The sequence below is a fragment of the Solenopsis invicta genome, chromosome 12 (assembly GCF_016802725.1).
Source record: "Solenopsis invicta isolate M01_SB chromosome 12, UNIL_Sinv_3.0, whole genome shotgun sequence".
NCBI lineage: Eukaryota > Metazoa > Arthropoda > Insecta > Hymenoptera > Formicidae > Solenopsis > Solenopsis invicta.
Window position 1 is genome coordinate 8,405,093 of NC_052675.1, and position 21,841 is coordinate 8,426,933.

Below are 21,841 nucleotides of genomic sequence, written 5' to 3' on the forward strand. Positions count from 1 at the left end.
AAAATAGAATATAAAATAAATATTAAATAAAAATATAAATTTAAATATTATTATTTTAATATTAAAATAGAATATTAATATTAGCTCTCTTTCTGCTTTTCCGCCAAGGTGTGAATTCCCCCTAAGATTAGAAACAAATCCACACCGCAGTCGCTAGATGGCGTTGGATCAGTTGGATGGCGTGTTGTGGCGTGTTCATTTGCAAGGTGTTGCAAGTTGCAAGTGGTTGCAAGGGTAGATCTGTTTGATGTAGCGTCATCAGGGACCAGGGGTACACAATTCAGTTTTAAATTATCTGTACAGTATTACACGAAATCTACTTGTGCTATGTAAATATTTCAATTGTTTCGAGACTCTCCGGGACCCGGACATTCATTGCTTGAGGCCGCGACGTCGTCATTTCGAGCGGCGCGAAAAGAGGTTAGATTTATCCGCAGCTCATAGATACTCGTAGAGTATAAACATGTCAGATAAAGAGACGAGCGACGAGATTCAGATAATCTCCGAGAGACTCCAAACTATCACGACTACCGAGCCGGCGTACAATAATGCACAATCGCAACCACCACAACAACAACAGCAGCAGCAACAGGGGAAGAGTCCACGAAAGAACAATAACAGTACGACGCGGCATTCTGTAGACAGCAAAAAGGCTGGTACCACATCCACCGCCGCGACTGCCGCGGATGATAACGTCTTCATGAGGAGCGTGCCGGAACTCAATTTACCTGAGAAAATTCTCCTTGTGATCGACACGGTAAGGGAGCCGCAATGCACGCCCTTCAAACTGGGCACGGGCGCGACGTACCTGCCGCTGTTCATGATAAAACGTGTGGTGGAGAACTTCGTTGGCGCCAAGTCCACCATACAGCCTGGGGTACACGAGTACGCGCTGATGATCCTGAACTCGCGCGGCGCCTCCTGGCTCTGCGACTATACCAGCAACACAAAGACCATTCTCAATCATCTGGAGAGCATCGCGGAGGATGTGCCGGACGAGGAGCAGAGGACTTATGACTTGGGCTCGTTGTTCGAGGTGATACACACGCGAATAGCGACGCCGGCGAGGAGCCAGCCGATGTTCACCTCGCGCGTGATCCTGATATACGGACGCTCGAACTCCGTCCCAAAGTTCCACACCGGCCAGAAATATCTGACAAACCTGACGGAGAATCCGTACTTCTTCTTGGACGTGCTGTTCGCCCACGAGCCGCCCAGCGACGACAACATGTGCGAGGCGGTATACGCCGAGATCGCGGCTCTAGACACCACGAATTTCTCGTATATCTTCGAGGTGGGCAGAAACGCCGCCAAGATACACGACAACATGGCGAAACTCCTGGCGCATCCCCTGCAGCGCCCGCCACAGAAGGACGCTTCGTATACTCTTTATTCAATGACAGCCAATCAAGAAGTACATACTAATGTATAGTGCCGTGTAAATTTGTTAGCAGGTAACTTATTTTCATGGAAAACTTCACGTATTCTCCATCGTATCAGATCTACCTTGTCAATGCGATACAATTCAAAGGCTATGTCATATTTACTTGAACCAGTAACATCTTTGAAAAGATTTTATTTGTGTTTATTAGAGAAGATATAGCAAGAGGAATAATTTTATATTATATATTGTTGTTCAAAATGTCTTCAAATAAAACATTTTTTATATAGATTTACAAAATAGTCTAAATAATCGAACATTACGTAGCAAGTCTGCTCTTGCAGATTGAAAGCATTCTACAGTGTCTAAAAAGTTGATACTTACATAAAATCTCAAGCTCTGAAAGATATTACTATTTTTCTCCTTTATATTTTTTTTCTACTAAATCTCACGTTTTATTACAGACTATTATTTTCATTTGTATTTCACTATTTCATAATTTACATTATTTAATGTCATTGATTAATCAAAGCTTCGTGATTCGCTATTAAATGAGCAGACAGTTTGCTTTTTCGGGTGAAAGTGCGCCCGCAAATCTGACAGTAGAATGGCTTTATTCCAAGATGTACTTGTTGATGTCTAACAAGATTAGACGACGTCTTAAACTTTCGTTCACATGTATCACACGCGTAAGGTTGCTCGCCGGTGTGCTTCCTCCTGTGCTTGTTGAAATCCCCTGCGTGATTAAACTCTTTTTGACAGAACTCGCACGTTAATTGTTTCTTCCTTATATTTCCAATATTTTCGCGAACTTGCGAATTGTAGGTGCCAGCTTTATTTTCTATATCAATTGAATCGACTTTTCCTTCGATTTTAACGACGGTTTCTGCAGCTTTCTCCGTTTCAACATTTTCCTTGACTTGCGACTTTTCCATTATTTCTAAATTGTTGGTATTTTGATAAGTAAATCTCGTTGGGCTCTCTATGTGAATTTTCTTGATTGTTTCCTTGAAAGGTGAATGTATATTAGGAAATTTCCTTTTGAGATAATCTTCGAGTTTAATGATACAAGGAGAACAAACTGTGTTCAAAACCTATAATATAAAAGCAGAATATTAAAATTATAAAAATGTACATAAAACTCAATAAGATAAGATAACAAACGTAATTATATTGCCCATCAATTTTTCTAAATACGTTAAAGTTTAAAGTATAAATTTTGCATGTTGCAAAATACATTTTCTTTAACATGAGATACTTTTCATGGTTTCTAGAGGTAACATTGTGATATAATTTGCAAGTTGTTTTTAAATTATTAAAATAAATATATATAAATACAATAAGTAAATGTTACAAAGGTTATAATAGTTCAATAAATTTCTTTATTACACAATTTCATCTACTGTAACATTATTTGTATTTTTATCCTAAAAAAGCAGATAGATTATAACTTGTTAAAAATTCTTTTAATAATCGTATAGATATCGGTGTCCTTATATTTATGACTTTATTTGACGTCGGAACTTAAATCCTCAAGATGTAATAAAATTTTATCGTAAAGTACAAGTAAATCTCGTAACTGATAACATTAGTTATTATCAAGTAGATATATTTTTTAATTGTTGTTTGTTTAGACGTAAGACATAAAAGATTTTAAATTTCAAACTGTGAAAGATTAAATCGATATTATATCTTGTAGATTAATCGAAATTGATACGACACTCGTTTACAGTTTATATGTGTTGTATGTGCTGCTTACCACGAGTCTCGAATTCAATTTTTGTAGAAATTTGTGTGCCGTCTCGTCACTTCCGAATACGGGCACGGTATATCTCTTGCAGCAGAAATGACAGCGTCCTCGAGCATTGCACGACATACTCTCTCGAATATTATTAACGTACGCGTCCTTAAAAAAAAAAGAAAAAAATACGAAAGTAGAAGTACGACTAGACGAACACTAGACTAGAAAACAGCGAATTTGCCGTTGTCGATGTGTCTGAGTAATGACATAGATTTCCTCGGTGAAATGGATGATATTATACGATTGTGGCGTAGTGGAAGTGCTCATCGGGGAATACCCAACTAGTGTGTCCAAACATCTGTTGTAAATGCGTACAAACAACTACAGATGCACATTGCACATACACGTATATATGCAGAACTAGTTTCTAAATAAAGAGAAGAGATAAAGCACGCACAATAAGAAAGAATATCTTTACAAGTATCATAAGTATTAATTGTATCAAGACTCAATCTCGCATAGAGATTCATTTGGAGACAATGGATATTTGTAGATTTGAGATTTGTATATTTGAGATCGCATCAGTTACGATCAATTCTCAAACTCGGATTTTTTGTGAATGATGAGTTTATACGTATGCTACAGCTACGACTGCAAATATGTTTCACGAATATCTATGAATAGTATAAAATACGTGTTTTCCGCGTCTTTCCTGAAAAAAAATTAGGGATATTAAGCAGTAATTTTTAAAATTAAGTTCAATTGAGGATTTCTCAATTAGCTTTAAAGATGTTCTCTATATTTAAAAATAATGATACACGTTTTCCGTGGAAAAACACATACACATATTCAAAGTAAAGAAACACAATCATACAGTTGATAACGCACTTATAAATTGCCTATCGATTAGCTTAAATGATATATGTATGTACATACAATATGCGGTCGAATGTCGTAATAATTACAGCAATGTATCAATATAAAAATCTCAGATGATTTAAAAAACGCTTAAGATTCTTTGGTCTATTAGAAGTTTGGTTAATTTCTTTTCCAAGAAAACACGGCGATATTAATTATACTTAGTCTTAATAAGTGGAATTTTTAATTCTATCTAATGTAAGAAAAATCTACTTGAAACTCATAATTTCATTAGCTATTTCTTCTCTCTGAAACTCAATTCGCATTTTTTTTTTTTAAACTACAAATGCTATTTTTGTCGAGGTTCGATTCTGTTGTATGAATAAAATTGATTTGTCATTGAAATTAATAAGTGAATTAAATTAAAGCACTATGCATATATGCTGTCGGATAGTGTAGTTGGCAACCTGATAATTATAGAATAATTATTATCTATTTTTATATCACAGAAATGTAAGTCATTTGTTAACATAATGTCCGCTTGCTCACCATATAATCGCGCGAAGTATATTTGAAAAATTTATATCGTCTAAAGTTCGCGTGAAAGCGCTTATCTGACCGCCGGCGATAATGAAAATGCGGACGAATGTTTCCTATAAATATTAATACTTTGTAATAATTAGTTATGACTAAGACGTCTGTCTATTGGCACACGATCGTTCATTTTAATTTGTTTAGGATCACGTTTTTATACATACACTTATCATGTGCAATGGTTGTCACATGTTTATTCAAGTGAAAAAGAAGAAAATACTTGCCGGCAAATTCGTCATCGAATCGAAGTAAATTTACTGTAAAGCTCTTCTATAATGTGACTTGAGCACTCAGGGCTATTCGCATATAGATATACGTTTCAAAATATTCGCACGTTAATCACAGAGATCGAAAGACAAGCGATCAAAAGCAGCAATGTTACACTCGAACTAGATGCCGAGGATGTCTGCACGGATTTCAAAAGCTGTTCAAAAAACGCCATGTACACTGAGAAGTTTTTTATCACGTTCGCGAGAAACTCGTTGTTCTTTGGTAGCTTTTCTTCGGGTATCGTCGAAACTGTACTGGTCTTTCCCTCATTCTCATCGCCCGTCGGTTTCCAGTCACCGCATCTAGGAAAATCATTCGGCACAGGTGGCATGTCCCTGTCTTCACCCACTTTGAAGATCAACGCCATTCCTATCTCGGCGTGAAACTCGATGTGGCAGTGGAACAGCCAGTATCCTGAAGAATATTGAAAAGCTCGATTTAATGTCTCATTTCTTTTTTTTTTGTTTTTGCTATTTATATGGATGTTATTGTAAAATATTACCTGGATTGTCGGCATAAAATCGCACAATAGTGTAACCACCGTCGGGCACGGTCACCGTGTCCTTCAGAGGTGCTCGTTTGAGTTTTCTGCGTATTAAACCTAGTCTATCTAGTTCTCTCACTTCAGCGACGGTAGCGTTGCGTCCTATCTTCTCCATAGCCACTACACGGAACTGATAGCCGTGTAGGTGAAACGGATGATTTGCGTCATACGGAACACCTGTCAAGGATCATTAGTTATCGTGAAGGTTAGATAGAGTTTAAATAATTGCGAAAGAGGTATTTATTGCACACCTTCATCGATCAGAACCAGTTCCACTACGCTGTTGAGTTTCACCTGAAGCACGTGAGTGCAAGCGCAATGATCTTTTTCGCATCCCTCAACTGTGCTAGAGTTGCAGAACTGATTCGGCTTAATAAGGTGTCTTCCCGGTAGAAGTGGAAACGGTGGTAGCTTCATTGATATGTGATTCAATTGCGGCGTGAACACTTGTTGTTTTACTAAAAATTTATGATGAAACAATACATTTTTATACAATCAAGTAGAACAATTGGAATAAGTAGAACAATTGGAAGTATTAATAAGTGAAATATTTCTTCAATAATTAAACAAACAGTTATACACTCTAGACACTTAAAAGACATAAATTTATTTAAAAGAGGTGAAAAATTACAATTTTATTAATTTTTTTAAATATATTTTGTTATAAATTATGTTTTTTTTAATATTTGAATAAATTTACCTTGATGGAAACCGTACAAATTCTTGCGGTGAAAATGCGGATTATCTTTCCCGTAAAAATCATACGATATGTAGAATTGATAATCAGGTTCTCTGGTGTTCGAGGTATCATCGTCGTCCATTGCGTCCAACAACGGCATACTGATACTGCTATTCGATTCAGTTCCTTCGTTTAGGGCGTTCACTTGCTAGAACCAGAGAAATGTTCTTTTAATTTCTTCTAAAGAAATCTGATACGAAGGTAAAGTAACGTCTCAGAAGCTGTTTGAAAGCTACCGTAAAGACATCGTATATACGTACTAGTCCGTAGGAGTCATTTCTCATACGATCATACGAAACTGTTACTGCCGGTTCCTCCTCGGCTGCGCCGTCGTATCGCAATATCGCGACTTGATAGGCGCTCAAAAATCTCTCATCGCAATCCATCAATCCTCGAAATCTCATCCAGTAATTGTCCACCGGTTGGTCCATCTCAATTATAAAGTCGAATCTCTCGCCGGCATAACTTACTAACGATTCGGCTGCAATCGTTACGTAACGTACAGGTATATAAAAAAATATATGACGCTTTCAATAAATGATTCTATGAAGAAATAGTTACATGTGAAGGTGAAATCGTACCTTGTACCGGTTCAACATCACGCCCATCTGAACTGACTACGTACAATGTATGATTGTCGACGGAAACTTCTATAGGGCAATTCAGGAACTCTGCATTAATGAGCCTGAATCTGTATCGGAAATTCTGCAAGCACAAATCGCATATAAAGAATAAAAAAATTGTCCCGTTAAAAAAAATTGATTTGTAAAATATTTAATTAACTTTGAATTTTTTAAGTTTTCTGTATTTTTAATAATATCGAAAATGTTTTAGATATAATTACAGCTAGATAAAATATCTCATTTTTTTTAAATCTGTCTCTCTCTTTTTATTTAATACACATTTAAGAAATCAAGAAAATAACAATTTTTGAAAGTGTTAAAAGTAATACGCAACAGTTGCTGCATTTCAAAATCGAAGACCAGTTTGAAATAGATTTGAATAGCACAACGAGAGTAAACATCTCGCTGACATCTGTCAGACTTTTATGTTACACTTTCTCTTGTGTGACTAAAATTTACCGGTTTTACGACGAACGTTGTAATGGGCATATCGGCAAGCGTCTTATTTTCGTTCTCAATAGCGATGAAACGGCCGAGGCCGTTTACCAGCAAATTCGGCGCTTTATTATGACCATCCGCGTGGTAATGCGCCAGGAACTTGGTGAGACCCAGCTCATGAATCCAATCGGCGACTACTATTGTATGCTCGTCGTAGTCATACAGATCCATGTGCCAGTTTATTTTAGGAGGTACACGAACGATTAATGGACCGAACACGCCGTCTCCTCTCTGAAATCCTGCAGACAGACATGCGATACAAAACAACATTACAAACAACAAAATTTTTAGAAATAAATAAACAAAAAATTTGGAAATTAGGACTGGCAAAAATCCGGGTTTTTCAAATTAAATCCAACCCATCCGGTTATAACTGGTTTTACCCAGTTTTGCCCGATTAAATCCGTTTTTCATAAAATTCGTAACTGTATTAAGTTATAACTTCTTTGTTTTACTTTATTTTGTATTAATTATATGACTTATGAGAGTGGATTAATTATAAACTAATATAAACGTACGATTTACATTTAAGATTACTTTACAATTTAATTTGCAATTAAAACGTTTTGTGATTTAAGTATCTGGTCTGGTGCCATGTTGAGACTTTATTTTGAAAATGTATATTTCTTTATAAATGTATATTATTTCATTTTTAAATGTATATTACATATACTCAATACAAATAATTTACATTTAAATTTAGAGTTTAGTTCACGATATTTTATTTTCTTAATTTATTTCATTAATTAAACTTAGAAAAGTATTATTACTTTTATTATATAATTTTATTTTATTTATTAATATATTATATGTATTAATATCTATAACACTATAATTTTAAAATATATTAAATATAAATAATAAAACGCAACTTTTGTTTTTTTTTTTGTGATTTACAATCTAGATATTAATTTTATTTATGTTTTCCTAGGCTTTAAAAATGTATAGTAAAATAAAACCTCTGTGGGTTTTAGTATGGGTTTTTCACTTAAAACCGGTTTTAACCCGGTGGATTTAACTGGGTTGGGCAAAATTTTACCAGCCCTGTTGGAAATAAACATAAATTAAATAAATTTGTTTCATTGGACATATATTAATTGCCTGCATCAGTAATTATTGCAAATAAAGTGAGTTCGCTAATTTAAACCGTTTTTTTTTTCTGAAACTTATCACAGATTATGTCAAATGCGCGAACATCTAGGATGGCTTTACCTGTATGAGAGTGCCAGAAGTGCGTGCCGGCTTCAGTGGCGATGTAATTGTATCGGAAGGTCGCTCCAGGATGAATAGGGCATTGCGATACGTAGGGTACACCGTCCATGTACGGAGTGGTGAGATGATGCTGGCCGTGCCAGTGCATCGTAGTGCTCTCCGCGTGCAATAAATTAATCATATCCACTATTATCCTGTCGCCTTGGCACACCTATAATTAAAGTGATTCCCCGTTACAATCCCCGTTATCATCACATTTGTAATTAAAGTAATTCCCCTTTCAAATGTTGTCGATTCACCTGCTTATCGATCGTAGACATCGTTATCGGCGATTAAAATAAATTTGTGATTAAAATAAAACGACACTCACGTGACTAAATTATCATATATTTCCATATACACCGCAAACTGTTTTATTTTTCTATCTAATTACTATGGAATTGTAAGAGATGAACGAATGCGTGTCACGTTTGTTTACGTGAACGAGTAAAATAATCGTTGTGTGCGGGTATTTCCACGCGGAGTGCTCATTAAACAGTCGTCACAAGATTTCTCCTTAAAGTGTATTAAATTGTAGGGAATAGGATATCTATGCGATGTGAATCCCACTATGCTGCTCTCATGATGTCATTGCATAATTATAATGAGGAAGCATCGGCGAGCTGCAATTAAGTTCCCTGCGAAAGATTGCAGATCAAGCGATGAATCACTTTTCCGTTTTACTGAGCGAACTAAAAAAAATCTAATTGACTAAGAGAATGTTATAATTATCAATCAAATAAGCCTTGCGATCAATTCTTATTGGTCCGGATTATTTCCAAATAATTCTTTTTACATTCGTAAAATTTAAGAAACTCAGACGATCAATGGAGAAATATGTGCATTTTAATTATATAATTAATATGGAGCTTAGCAATCTTTATTTTTTTAATTTAGTAATAAAGTATTCTTTCATATTTATTTGTTATTGTATCTCGTGAACAAAAAGATTCTCGAATGACTCGTGGTCTTTCTGTTGAATAAAGATGGTGCCGAAGTAAATGAAACGGGAGCTCGGAGAGGAATTGGAAGCAAGGAAAAATCCAACAGCTACGAAATTTGTTTTTTTTTCCAATATTACACACCTCGATTGGTGGGCCTGGCAGTTGTCTGTTTACGATCATGAGAGACCGTTTCATGCCATCCGCCGGGATGCAATGAGGCCGAAAGCAGTCTGTGATGTTGAAGGGGCAATCATAGCACGCCTTGCTCATCGTGTGATAAGACTCCAGCTTGAAAGTATAATAGCAGTCCAGACTCTGTGCATCGTCCTTACATGTTCGCCGACACGCGTGACTTTTCCAGTCGACGACGTCGACAATTTCCGGATCGATCGGCGTCAAACCGAAGTCATTGTGCCTCGTTATTATCGTTTCTAAAATCCAACAACAAACGCCGATTGAAAAAAAAGGATTCCTCTAAAATCTTTTTTTTTATTTTACTCTAAACAAGTACGACATGTTTCAACATATTCTTCGTACAATTACAGGATAAAAACTCGAAAGTAGTAAAATTAAAAGAGAGGGGAAACGTCAATGTAATCCTGACATGTGGAAAATAAAATAAAAACGAAAACTCCAGTTCAATACTTATCACAAGACTAATTGCAAGGCAAAATTAAGAACCGCGAAAAGCATCACTTACCCGTTCGACTTTTGTGAACAAACAATTGAAGCAGGAAAAGCCAGACGCTCCAAATTATCATTCTCGGTCTGTAACAAAGGATAGTCTAATTCAGAAAGACATCGAGTATAACGTGTATTCAATTACATGTATAACGTTTTATGAAATCTGCGGATTAAGGAGATAGCGACTTGGCGAAGAGATAATCGAGCAGGTTTAAAAGATGTTATGTGTTCGTGCCTTATGTAATACGTGAGCGTGAAACGTTCGACGCTTCGAACTGATTTTTACTTTTTTTTTTATACGATTATACAATATCTTAATTTTAGACTTATGAGTCACTAAAAGAGTCGAGAGATAATTAATTTTTAATCTTTGGAAATAAAAATTAATTGTAAAAAGATTGATATTTGGATCTTTATTTTTTCCATTCCATTCCAGTGTAGTAATCAGTAATTTTGTATATGTATGTCGCAAAGCAATTAAATGATAATTCAATTTTCTAAATTTCCCCAAAATGAAATAGTGTTCATAGTATTTCTTCCATTTGCATTAGTCTGTCTCATTTATATTAATCAAAGGAAAATGATTTATTCCTCGCGGTTTGACAAATTTAATTATTAAAATTATCTTGTTTAAGTTAGTTTTCCATAGCATTTTATTTCATACTTTTATATAAAGTTATAATCGCAGTTTTCCTGTAAATACACAATTTTCAGAAGCAGGAAATTAGAAATTGAAAATTATTCAACACTCAGAGTTCCGTTTGAATAATCGAGCCTTTTTAAATCTTTATTTACGTTTTCTTACGTCAAAGTAACGATAAAGCAGCAGTAAGCACGCGTACAGAATGTCCTACTTCTGGTGAATTTTAACGATCGATTAGTCAACGTGCAACGATATTCTTCCTCAAACAAAATAGCAGAGAATCATCATTTAGTTGTACAAGCCTCGATATTGCTCATATCTTACTACAGCTATACAGAGAAAAAGATTTCATTGGAACTAATAATCCTTACTTATTTGACTGAAAGTTATTCAATTGAAACAACATATGTTTATACAAAACATTTGTTTAAATAAAAATATTGTTGTTTCGGTAATATATTTCGTTTAATTGCCACAGATGCGTAAAGCAGCGTTTAACCTTTCGAGTGAGAAATTGTTGATATTGGTAATGTTGAAATCTTTAACGCATCTTGCAACATATATGTGTCATAATAAATTTGACGCAACGCTTTGCACCTGCATCATTGCAGCATGAGGCGCAACTATTATTTACAATTATTGTCAATAATCATTCTGTTATCACAAAAATCAACATTCCAATGAATTTATTAGCTTTCTTTAATCTTTCTCTGATGACGAAGCAACTTTGAATATTAAAATTGTAAATAGATCTGTATCTTTAATACATGTTAATTATTAAAACATTAGCTATTTATTTTCAAGACTATCTTTATTAAAGTATTGACGTGTTAAGTCAGCTGTTAATTTTTAGAATGTAATTAATATAATATATATCCTCACAAAACACTTTTTAATATTAATAATTATTATTATTATTAAATTATTATTGAATTGTAAATAAAAATTAAAAGAATGAAAAATGTTTTGATTAAATTAAAAGAATGAAAAATTGTCTTGAAAACTAGTTTTCAAGACAAAATAGTATTGATTTTTTTCTAATACGTTTCGATTGTTTATTTTATTACCTAGTGTAAATATTCTCTCAACAAGAAATACGAGCGACTGTGATATTAAACGATTGCGCATCTTAAAGTCGCGATTGTGCAAAATCGAGATGTGCAATCAAATTCTTGAATATATCGCAACGCGCGTGATTTTAACGAAATAACGAAAGACACGAAAATTCTTTTTATGTGTCAACATAGTTAATGTGCCAGTTAATTATATTTAGTTTTTATTGTTCACGACGTTACCTCAAAGTGTTCTTCCTCAAAGTATAGTCGTTAACTACACAGGAATTTCAAGGATATTTAAGTAAGCCGAATCCTACGTCATTCTTTTTTAAAGTAATAACCATTAGTCAGGCAGTGTAAAATAAAAGATTTGACATTTACTCATTTCTGAATCCTATACAACCTCTACAGCACAGAATACTGCAGAGCAGCATTTGCAATATTGTTGAAATAAATGAAAATACTGTGCCGCGCTGTGTGGGAAGATGCTTAATATCGCTAGCATTAAAAAATAATTCGTAAGAAAGATTTAGAAGTGCGCCAACATCTTTGAAAATGTCCCCCATTAATTTTTCAAATTAACGGGACGTACACTCTATCAATTTAAACAGGCGTTTCTGAACAATAGTGTGCTTCCAATTCTTTCTTTTTCAAAAAAGAAAAAAAAATGCAAACGAATTAACGCGACTTACCGCATTGTGCTTCCAATCGCGATTAATGATTCGAAATATTGATCCCCGCTTACGGGGGAATGACGAGCGCTAACACGCAAAAATAAATAATCACTATTGCAGCACTATTGCAGCCGATGCGCGCGATACGTGCCTCCGGGCATTCAACTCTCCTGGTCACGACCGAGATTCGGGCGCACTATGCTACGCACGCGTTTACATTGAATGAAAGCCGCGTCTCCTCTCTTCTCTTTGTGACAAAAAGAAGATACGCGATGCCCAGGATCTCCACTACCGGAACGTTTTACGTGAACGCTTTACAGAGGACTGGACCGGCGTCACGACCATTCGCTCCTCTATATGATAGCAAGAGATCCTCTCTTCTCCCGTTGAGAACGTGCGTACCCCACGAGAGTAGCTAACTGATTGTGAGAGGGGTCTCTTTTGCCTTGCCTACGGTCAGGTACAGACGTACATGCGATGACGATGACACAAGACACAGGCTATTCACAGGTCTCTTCTCTTTTGCAATTCTCAAGTTCAAATGGTTTGCGTCAAATAATTCAGGCATGCTCCACAGATTTCCCCGAATGTGAATTCGTCAGTGGACTTTCCACTTTGGAAATCCAAAGGTCGAAGAAAAGGAAGACCTTCCACTCATTATCCGAGGCTCGTTGACCAGTGTGCACACGTGTAGAACATGTGTGAGATGAGCACCGGGGTATCCTCGACATCTGCCTCCTTACAGAAAATTAATATGTTTTTACAACAAGTAATTAATAAATAATGAAAATAATAGAGACTTCCGGTAAATAAATTGCAGGTGATAAAATCAGTCGTTTTTTGTAAAATCAAGAGGCACTGTCGTGTCTCGCGCCAAGTAAACGCGCAGTAAAGATATAATTTAATGCAATCTAGCCAATGTAATTAACCAATTATTATGCAGACATAACATATCGTGGTATAATATAAACAAAGTTATTTTTTTATATTTTGAAAGAGTACTCTTATGTAAATCTAGAGAACTATAATTGTTTGGAAATATCGTATAAAAGTATAATCTAAAATTTTAATCAAAATTTGAATCATCTCTTATTAATAACCAACTTGTAAATTCATTAAATTATAAAAGCAGAAAGGCAGAGATAATTATCGATCTAAGAGATAAGAAATTTGATGCTTGGAACATGCATTTTAATTATCCCGAGAGTATCCACACAACCGAATTGTTACACAAATATAAAGTAGCTTACGTAAATATATAAAAGAAATGGCGCAACGTTATCATCTACATCTATATTACTTTTGTGATATTATCGCTTTAATCTGCGATTAGTTTTAAGATCTTCCAACGATTAAACATTTGCAGGAACACTTTAGACCGAACAAGAGTTTTCTGATAAAATATTACACATGGTAATTTGATCGTTCTCACTTTCGGCACACGTTGAATTTCGATCCTTCCGTAATTGGAAAAAGCCAGCTTTACCAGCTACGTGACACATTGCAACTCCCACTTTGAGGTTCGCAGTTTGATAATTCTGTCTTGTAAATGTGTTGGCTGATGTTTGTGGACCGATGATTTATCTTGTCGATTAACGTGACGCTATTCATGGTTCGTCAATCACTGACACCTTAACGCGTTGTTATATATAAAAATAAATATGAAAAACGTTAGGGCAAGATAAAAAGGAAGGAGGAGGAAGAGAAAGGAGACAAAGAAGAGAAGACAAGAAGAAGGATAAGAAGAGCGATGTTACGCGTTTTAAAGACTCGATAACGCACTCACTTGTGAATTTGAAACGTGCGATACGCTACATATTCAATTCGAAAGAAAAATCGTCGTTATCTTTGACGGAATCAGACTTAATACTCGCCGAATGTGATAAGTACACTGCCGGTTTCGCAAATTCCAGATGGATTTAGATGTGTCGCGTCATCTCGCCATATCAATTCGCACGCACGTAATGTTGGCATGATTTTCATTATTTCGAGCCTCTCCCCTAAAATAGATTATAGAATATTCAATGTAGAGGCTCACATTTATATGTATATTTATTTTTCAATATTATTCACATATGTAATATGAAGATTTTTTTAAGTGACCCGTAGAGAAATATACCTACACACACAAAGAAAAAACAATTTCCACAAAAATTTTCTATTTAATGTAAAAAAAAAATTGTTATCACAATTGCTATTATATTACATACATTATAATCACTATTAAATAAATTGTTTTGTTGAATGAATATAGAAAAACTTGCCGAGTGGATTTATCTGCAATTTGATCTGAAACAGTTTGCTCTTAGCAAACATTTTATGGCATTTTTTTATGGCTGCGATCGTTATTATACTAATACAGAAAAATTGATTTGTTATTATAACGAAACACTTTGCAGATTTAAAATCAGTAAAAGTGATATATTTCCTTATAACAACTGGCAACTTTATTACGACTATTCCATTAATTTTGTAATTCAGTGCGGGAATTGCTATCTTTTTATTCTCAAGGTGCATGTAAATGCATGTATATTTTCTCGGACACGTAAAGCGTATCAGATATACCTACATTTATTCTCGCGTTTTATTGCGCACGTCGGAATGACGTGTTTTATCGACATTATCTACAATGAATTCTATTCTTGTCAATGCAATGAATTAACCGAGATTGAATTCCTAGGATCGATCTGTGCACATCACCATAAACACACACACACACACACACACACACACACGTATACACATGAGGATGGTGCGTAAAATAAATTATAAAACAAAATGTACATTATCAATTGTAGACGTGCAGTATCGCTGATTATTTTCGTGAATTGCGAGAACGAAGCGCGTGCTTCGCGATCGCACGCAGGTAAATGTATGCGCGATTGCTTCGATATACGTTTACCTCGCAGACATATGTTTTAATTAATGAGGCAATTACGTAATATATTACATTATAATTGGTACTTACGATACGAACCGAGAAGCTTGCGTAATCGCAATAAGAAGTGAAATACAAATAAGTATTCGTATATTTTTATTTTCACGAAACTTGTGTCGTGCGATTGATAAGGGGCTTTTTTTATATATAAACTTCAAGTACCTGCTAATCGGACTAAGCCTTGTAAAAAATGCAAGCAAAAAAGAAGGAATGACGCAATCCACTTCCCGTTACACTCCATGAGTTTTTAATCATTTCGAAATCTTTAGCTCTCGTAAAGCAAAGATTCGCAAGATACGAATGGCTGAACAATGTTTTCTGTACACAAAAATGTACTTAATTATGCTAATCTTCAATCTTTGATAAATCAAAGATAAATTAGATAAAAAGATAGATAAATATCTTTGATTAAAGATAATATAATCATTTAAGATCGTGAATATCAATGCTGACACGTTGAAAAAAATTAAGACACAGAAATCTCAAAATATTCTTAAAGTATTTTTTTTTAAGATTTTATTTAACATAAAAAATTCAGACTTTATAAAAATGAGCTTTCTTTTAGTGTATTTTAATTCACCTGATGTACACGCAAAACGAACCTTAACAGCACAAGATATCGTATGAATATTCTGGAATACTCTAGATATCGTACGAACATTCGTGCAATATCGTGCGTATATTAAAAATCATAAAAATATCACAATATTCGTTCGATATTATGTGCTGTTAGGGAATGTTTATGTGCATCTCAAGGACACAACAATTCCATTATCAAATCCAATATATTAATTCCCTATATTATTTGTCATTTTTTACATGTGAAACGATATTGCAATTTTCTAGAGACAGCATGGTGACACTCGTATCTCAATTGTGAAACGCTTCCGATATTAGAAAGCTAGATCATAAGCTGATAAACATTGATATACTTATATGTGCACGTCATTTTCTTGAGATAAGATACGATTAAGAGATGTTTTCGAGACAAAAGTTTCGTTGAGATTTTTCATTGTATCGTTCTTTAGCGCAATAAATTAAATCTCCATGTGCATTTAAATTTTGCAAAAGGTGTGTCGATTCTTATATTGAAATGCAATATATATGCAAAATCCGGTACTGGATTACATCACGAAGCCAGCATTTCGAAAATTAATGCAGGCGGAAGAGAAAATAAGAGAGGCATTCCGTGTCACGCGCGCACGAGTCAAACGATATTTTTATTCTTCAAGGCACGGTTCTTATAAATAAGACAGTTGAAATAGGTATGTGGACGTTGGATCACATTTCTTTGGCAAGAGTCCCATGAAACAGGTTCCGAAGGGAATTCCCCGTTCGGTCGGGTTAACGTAAAGCGGGTAACCGGTAATGTTGCAGCTCGCGTCAATCGATGATGTTTGAGGTCGAGTTTTACCAGAACTTACTAGTTTGTTCATTGTTGTTCGTCTATTATGGTATTGATGACGTATTCATGACGTAAACGAATAATTTCTGTAGACTTCATCTACGAATTTTTCGACCGATTACTATCGGATTTTATTTGTTATAATTAAAACGATCGTTTTTCTCTATAGTTCGTCGAAGAATATTACACGATTAATTATCGTTTCTCGACAAGAAATGCCATAATTTTCGCGTTACGCGCGCGTATTACAATTACCTTGACTATTCTTCTACACTTCGAAGAGTATAGTACATAAAGGAAGCTAGTGTAGCTAAAGTAAGCGGAGAATGGATTCCATGAACTAAACTCGTTACTACAGATAAAAGCAGATGGAAACATCATAAGAGAAAGAGAGAGAGAGAAAGATGTTGCTGCATATTACATAATTTGGAACGAGCCCGGTGGCAAAGATCGAGCGTGTGATGAACGCGATTAATGGAATTGACATCGAATCGACATCGACTTGATGTCGATTCCGTTATCATTTTTCGCTGGGAATTGACTAGTATATACGTGAGGCAGGGGACTCTGTGTGAGCAAGCGAGCAAGAGGCAAATTATCTACATTGTACGAGGCAGTCTTACCCAACCGACCAACCGCGCAATGGGCCATGGCCGCAAAATCCAAGAGCCATGGAAAGCAGATGCACATATATGACGCATGTGTAGATGCAGAAGCGGCGTTACGAAACGGCGCGGCGGATCGACATCCGCGCGCGATATTTCCCTCAATTTTCCTCCTCGCGAAAGAATTATCAACTGTAATGTACATACAATTTTAATCGCTGCACGTTACCACAGCCGCGTGATCGCAGAGAGAATATACCTATACATAATTCTAATAATTAATCTGCCCATGCATTTAGCAGTTGCGTCAAATAACGCGTCACATGCCGCACACGGGGTGTTTCCCGTATTAGAACGAGCGTATAAACTAATATTACATTGATTAGAAAGATTACTTAAATCAAATAAATATGTTATTAGTATTATTCAAATAATTTAAACAAAGGAAAAAATTTTTTGTAAAAATGACTTTTAATTGTATTATAATTTGAATTGAATCTTATAGGCTGATGAAGGCTAAGTAGAGCCGAAATGTTCCTACATAATTGTTTACTATTTTATTGTAAAAATTAAAATCTGGAATTAAACCGTTTATTTAATTTGGCTCGTTAATCTGACCGTCTATTATATTATGTGTTTAATCACAATACGAGCGTTTCTCTAAGCTTTTTATTGTTCAAATAATTTATTTACACACAAGAAATATTAGCAATACTAACAATAAGATCTAGCTATAAATTTTAGGGTTTATATATTTGTGTCTTTTCACATATCAGTTCAAGTTTTTTTCTCAAACAGCACACAGTTTAAAATTGGGATATAAGACGTCTTTAAGACATCTAAAGAATGTCTTTAAGACATATTTCCAAAAGTAGCCTCGAAGAATTCTTTTGGATGGCTTAAAGACGTCTTATGTCTCGATTTTAGATTTTGTGCCGTTTGGGTTATTTCTATGACTTAAATGTTGTATAATTATTAAATATTACATATTTGTATATTGTATAATTATAAAATATTATATATTTGTTGAAATACTGAGTAACACTTGTTTGTAGTAAATATTACTGGTTTGAAAGAAATATTATTACTATAGTTTGACGTAAAACAGTTATTTGAGCAATACTACAACATATTTATTTGAATCGGGTAACTTTTTCTCTTTAGCGTACTTAAAATAAGATAGAAAACGAAAATTTTTTCACTCTAAAACTTTATTCAATTATTCCTGACGCTACGTTTAAGAATCGATAGAAGAAAGAAGAGTAGAATAAGTAGTATCAAAAAGATCAGATTAAAATAAATTATATATGTAAATACGCACAAATGTATAACAATATAATCTTTTTCGACATATAAATTCGATTATTTTAACCTCGATTGACACAAATAAATTACTAGAGGAGAAAAATTTAAGGTATTATAGTTACTGTCGACAATATGGCTATCCCTATTATCTCTTCGTTATTAAGTGACGTATTCTAACAATTGCTTATGGAGTTATTTGTTTAGGAGCCCGCCATTTTTTAGTGATGCTAATATACCAATACATAATAACTAATAATTGTTATAAGGCATACATACACTCCGAGTGTTTTTTATTATTATTTAACTTTTTATTTAGCTGTACACATTTCGAGTTATACAAAGTTAAAACAATAACATGGAGTTTTGTTAATATGGTTTTTCAAGCAAAATTTTTATGTTGAAATATTTCTGCAATAAATCGATTATCATTCTAAATGGTGGCGGTGTTTAGAAACATTAGAGACATTGTTTTATGCTAGTTATTTAATTAAACGAAGATAAAATAATATTTCTAATAAAATTTCTAATGCTATTTCTAAAGTTTCTGAAGAATTCTAATTCAGGAAAATTCTAAACAATGGAAAATTAAAAATATATAATTTTGCAACAAGATACTGTGTTTTTTTTAAACTAAACTAATTTTTAAAAATTATTTTTATGGATAGCCATATTACAACCACTTGTTTTCTTCCACTAATTATGCAGTGGCTTAGAGTTTCATAAATCACATCCTAAATAATAAACATTTCAATACTTTGAGTCTAAAACCTGTCAAACAACACTTTGACGAATGTAATCGTTCAAGTTTCAATAAAAAATATTAACTATAAACAAAATTATTCAATAAAATGAAAATGATTGCCATATTACCCTCTTTTCCTCTAATAAACTTCTTTTGTTAAATTACCAATAAATAAACTATAATTCTTAATGGTTTCATAGTATTCATTATCAAAACGCGTTATCATCGTTCTTCGCTGATACTCATCGCGAAATTAATTTCATTCATATTTACCTATAATGAGGTTTAAACTATATCCAGTTGCGCGTGTTAGAATCAATTCTTCACGGGAATCCAATCTCATCTGTAACGAGTCTGCATCTCGATGGACGAGAGAAAGTCCAGCCCGGATTGTCCAGTCTCGACGACGATGCACGTAACGTTGACGAAAACGAAATGCGCGATCACGTATCAAAAGGTGCAAGGACGGCAAGGTGCATTCCTCCCGGCACCGCAAGCGAATCACTTGTCAGTCATGTCACACCGTCATTCTTCTTTCCTCATAGAAATAAGTTCCTTTCTTCTCGCATCTCGCGATGACCTCTCTATATTCGCCAGTTCGATATGTTATTGAGAACGATACCTCGCCAAAACAGATATAGCACCTAGAATGAACGGACAATATTTATTTGAGTTCCCTTTTCGCTGCCACGTACGTATATGAAACATCAATAAGGTGAACGTGAATAGGATACCAACGGAACTTTGCATAATGTTCAAGATAATATGCAGAAAATCAAGGTTGCGTAATAGTAATTAGTTAAAAAGATAAAAAGTTAATGACTCTTAACTTAACTTAGTTAATTTTAAACGGAATTATTTTTAACTTTAATTGGACTTATGTTTTTGCAGCACAAACTTATTAACTCTTTTTTTTAAGTTAAAATGTATCTTTGTAAAAAAGAGAGAAAAAATTGTAAAAAAATATAAATATTTTGGGAAGGTTCCAGATGCGCACAGACCCGATTGAATACCACCAATCACGTAATCTAATTTAACCCAATCAACGGAAATATTTTAGGCATCGGCCGCTATAATTGGTGGTGTCCAATTGGGTCTGTGCGCAACTGGGATCCTCCTAGTATTTTCATATAAGAAGCTATATTCCTTTATTATTTCGTATAAACTTAATTTAGAGAACAAAATATTAATCTTATCTAACTAATCTAATCTATATTGTAATTATTTTAGAGTAATATAATTAAGAAAAATTACATTTTAATTTAATATGATCCTTAAAGCCCAATCATGGATATCCCGCGTCCGATTGATTGTTTATATCTTTTGAAGTTTCTCGAAATTTTGAAGGTAATTAAAACATACTACATTGTTTTTCAAAAAATACAAATATTTGTTCTAGAAAATTGGAAATATGTTTATGAATTTTTAATAAATATTTTTTTGACAACTTCAAATAGGTGTAAAAGTAGTCGAAAGCAAGAAACGCATGATTGAGCCAATAAAAGATACCTTTAGGGTTAAATATGATGCTTTTCAAAATTAACTTTAAGGCCCAATTTTTCATTATCCGGTTAACTTGTGATTAAACTTAACTTGATGTTTTATCCAATGAGCTTCACTCATGATGATGCCATAAGTGAAGCTCATTGGTTGAAACACCAGGTTAAGTTTAACTACAAGTTAACCAGATAATGAAAAACCGGGCCTTAATTTAATACAAAAGTTCATTTAATCCTAACGTAACTAAATTGTTTTTTTACAAACCATTAACTTTAACTTAATTTAATAAAGAAAAAATGTTAACTTGAATCAACCTTGTGTAGAAAATTATTTGGTTTCATATATTTCTAATCTTCATTTTTTTTTTACATTTACATTTTTTTAGAGGTTTGTTTTGTAGGCCCTCGCATATACGGATAAAAATACAATTTTATTGTAAAATAATATCCGAGATATTATGAATTATTTTTTAAATAATGGAATCGAAATGACATACTTCTTTACAGTCAAACCTCTAAAAAAATTGCCTTTGAGAAATAACGTTTAAAACGTTTTTATTCGAGATTACCAAACATATTGCACTTTTTCGTTGGAATTTCGTTGGGATTCCTTTAATCTCCCATATCATAAAGAAGAATAGAAGAAGAAAATTCAAACGAAAATTTACGCGGGCAGATAAGGCGAAGAAAATTCTTAACGCACGTTTCACTATTTTACATACAAATACGAACAGGACGATATAAATTCGAAAACAAGAAAGAAATACTTTGCTATTCGACTACTTGACGTGAATCGTTCCAAAGTTGTCTAGCTTGACGTGAATGACGTGATAAGGGAGTCACGCCAG

The 21,841-nt window shown here is 34.1% G+C and overlaps 3 protein-coding genes across 8 annotated transcripts; 1 reads left to right on the plus strand and 2 right to left on the minus strand.

Moving 5' to 3' along the window:
* The first annotated feature begins 185 nt into the window (after positions 1 to 185).
* LOC105198511 (BRISC and BRCA1-A complex member 1) lies at positions 186 to 9,683 on the plus strand. Its single transcript, XM_011165243.3, has 2 exons — positions 186 to 1,454; positions 9,486 to 9,683. Exon 1 carries the CDS (start codon positions 464 to 466, stop codon positions 1,430 to 1,432), a length of 969 nt encoding a protein of 322 aa, XP_011163545.1. The 5' UTR covers positions 186 to 463; the 3' UTR covers positions 1,433 to 1,454; positions 9,486 to 9,683.
* On the minus strand, positions 1,465 to 3,758 carry LOC105198510 (zinc finger protein Xfin). Its single transcript, XM_011165241.3, has 2 exons — positions 3,141 to 3,758; positions 1,465 to 2,475 (listed from the first exon to the last, which is right to left on the minus strand). The coding sequence occupies exons 1-2, from the start codon at positions 3,255 to 3,257 to the stop codon at positions 1,897 to 1,899; spliced, it is 696 nt and encodes a 231-aa protein (XP_011163543.1). The 5' UTR covers positions 3,258 to 3,758; the 3' UTR covers positions 1,465 to 1,896.
* Positions 3,900 to 21,789, minus strand: LOC105198509 (laccase-1). Of its 6 annotated transcripts, XM_039456139.1 has the most exons (14): positions 21,563 to 21,789; positions 19,768 to 20,138; positions 13,932 to 14,499; positions 12,518 to 13,237; positions 10,144 to 10,211; positions 9,585 to 9,874; positions 8,461 to 8,671; positions 7,210 to 7,487; positions 6,709 to 6,832; positions 6,388 to 6,608; positions 6,089 to 6,275; positions 5,640 to 5,846; positions 5,347 to 5,565; positions 3,900 to 5,258 (listed from the first exon to the last, which is right to left on the minus strand). In XM_039456139.1, the coding sequence occupies exons 4-14, from the start codon at positions 12,520 to 12,522 to the stop codon at positions 4,894 to 4,896; spliced, it is 2,175 nt and encodes a 724-aa protein (XP_039312073.1). In that variant the 5' UTR covers positions 12,523 to 13,237; positions 13,932 to 14,499; positions 19,768 to 20,138; positions 21,563 to 21,789; the 3' UTR covers positions 3,900 to 4,893. The 6 variants fall into 6 exon arrangements, with proteins under 6 accessions (XP_039312073.1, XP_039312076.1, XP_025992935.1 ...); XM_039456142.1 differs by lacking the exon at positions 13,932 to 14,499; XM_026137150.2 differs by lacking the exon at positions 21,563 to 21,789 and having other exon boundaries at positions 19,768 to 20,166.
* Between the last annotated feature and the right edge of the window lie 52 nt (positions 21,790 to 21,841).

Bases quoted from the DNA above. Each gene is read 5' to 3' on its own strand.
- LOC105198511 (XM_011165243.3), top strand. From the start codon at position 464: ATGTCAGATAAAGAGACGAGCGACGAGATTCAGATAATCTCCGAGAGA.
- LOC105198510 (XM_011165241.3), bottom strand. From the start codon at position 3,257: ATGTCGTGCAATGCTCGAGGACGCTGTCATTTCTGCTGCAAGAGATAT. The intron at 2,476-3,140 runs GTAAGCAGCACA...TTTATATTATAG, and splicing joins AATTGAATTCGAGACTCGTG to GTTTTGAACACAGTTTGTTC.
- LOC105198509 (XM_039456142.1), bottom strand. The intron at 5,847-6,088 runs GTAAATTTATTC...ATAAATTTTTAG, and splicing joins TTTGTACGGTTTCCATCAAG to TAAAACAACAAGTGTTCACG. The intron at 5,566-5,639 runs GTGTGCAATAAA...GATCCTTGACAG, and splicing joins ACTGGTTCTGATCGATGAAG to GTGTTCCGTATGACGCAAAT.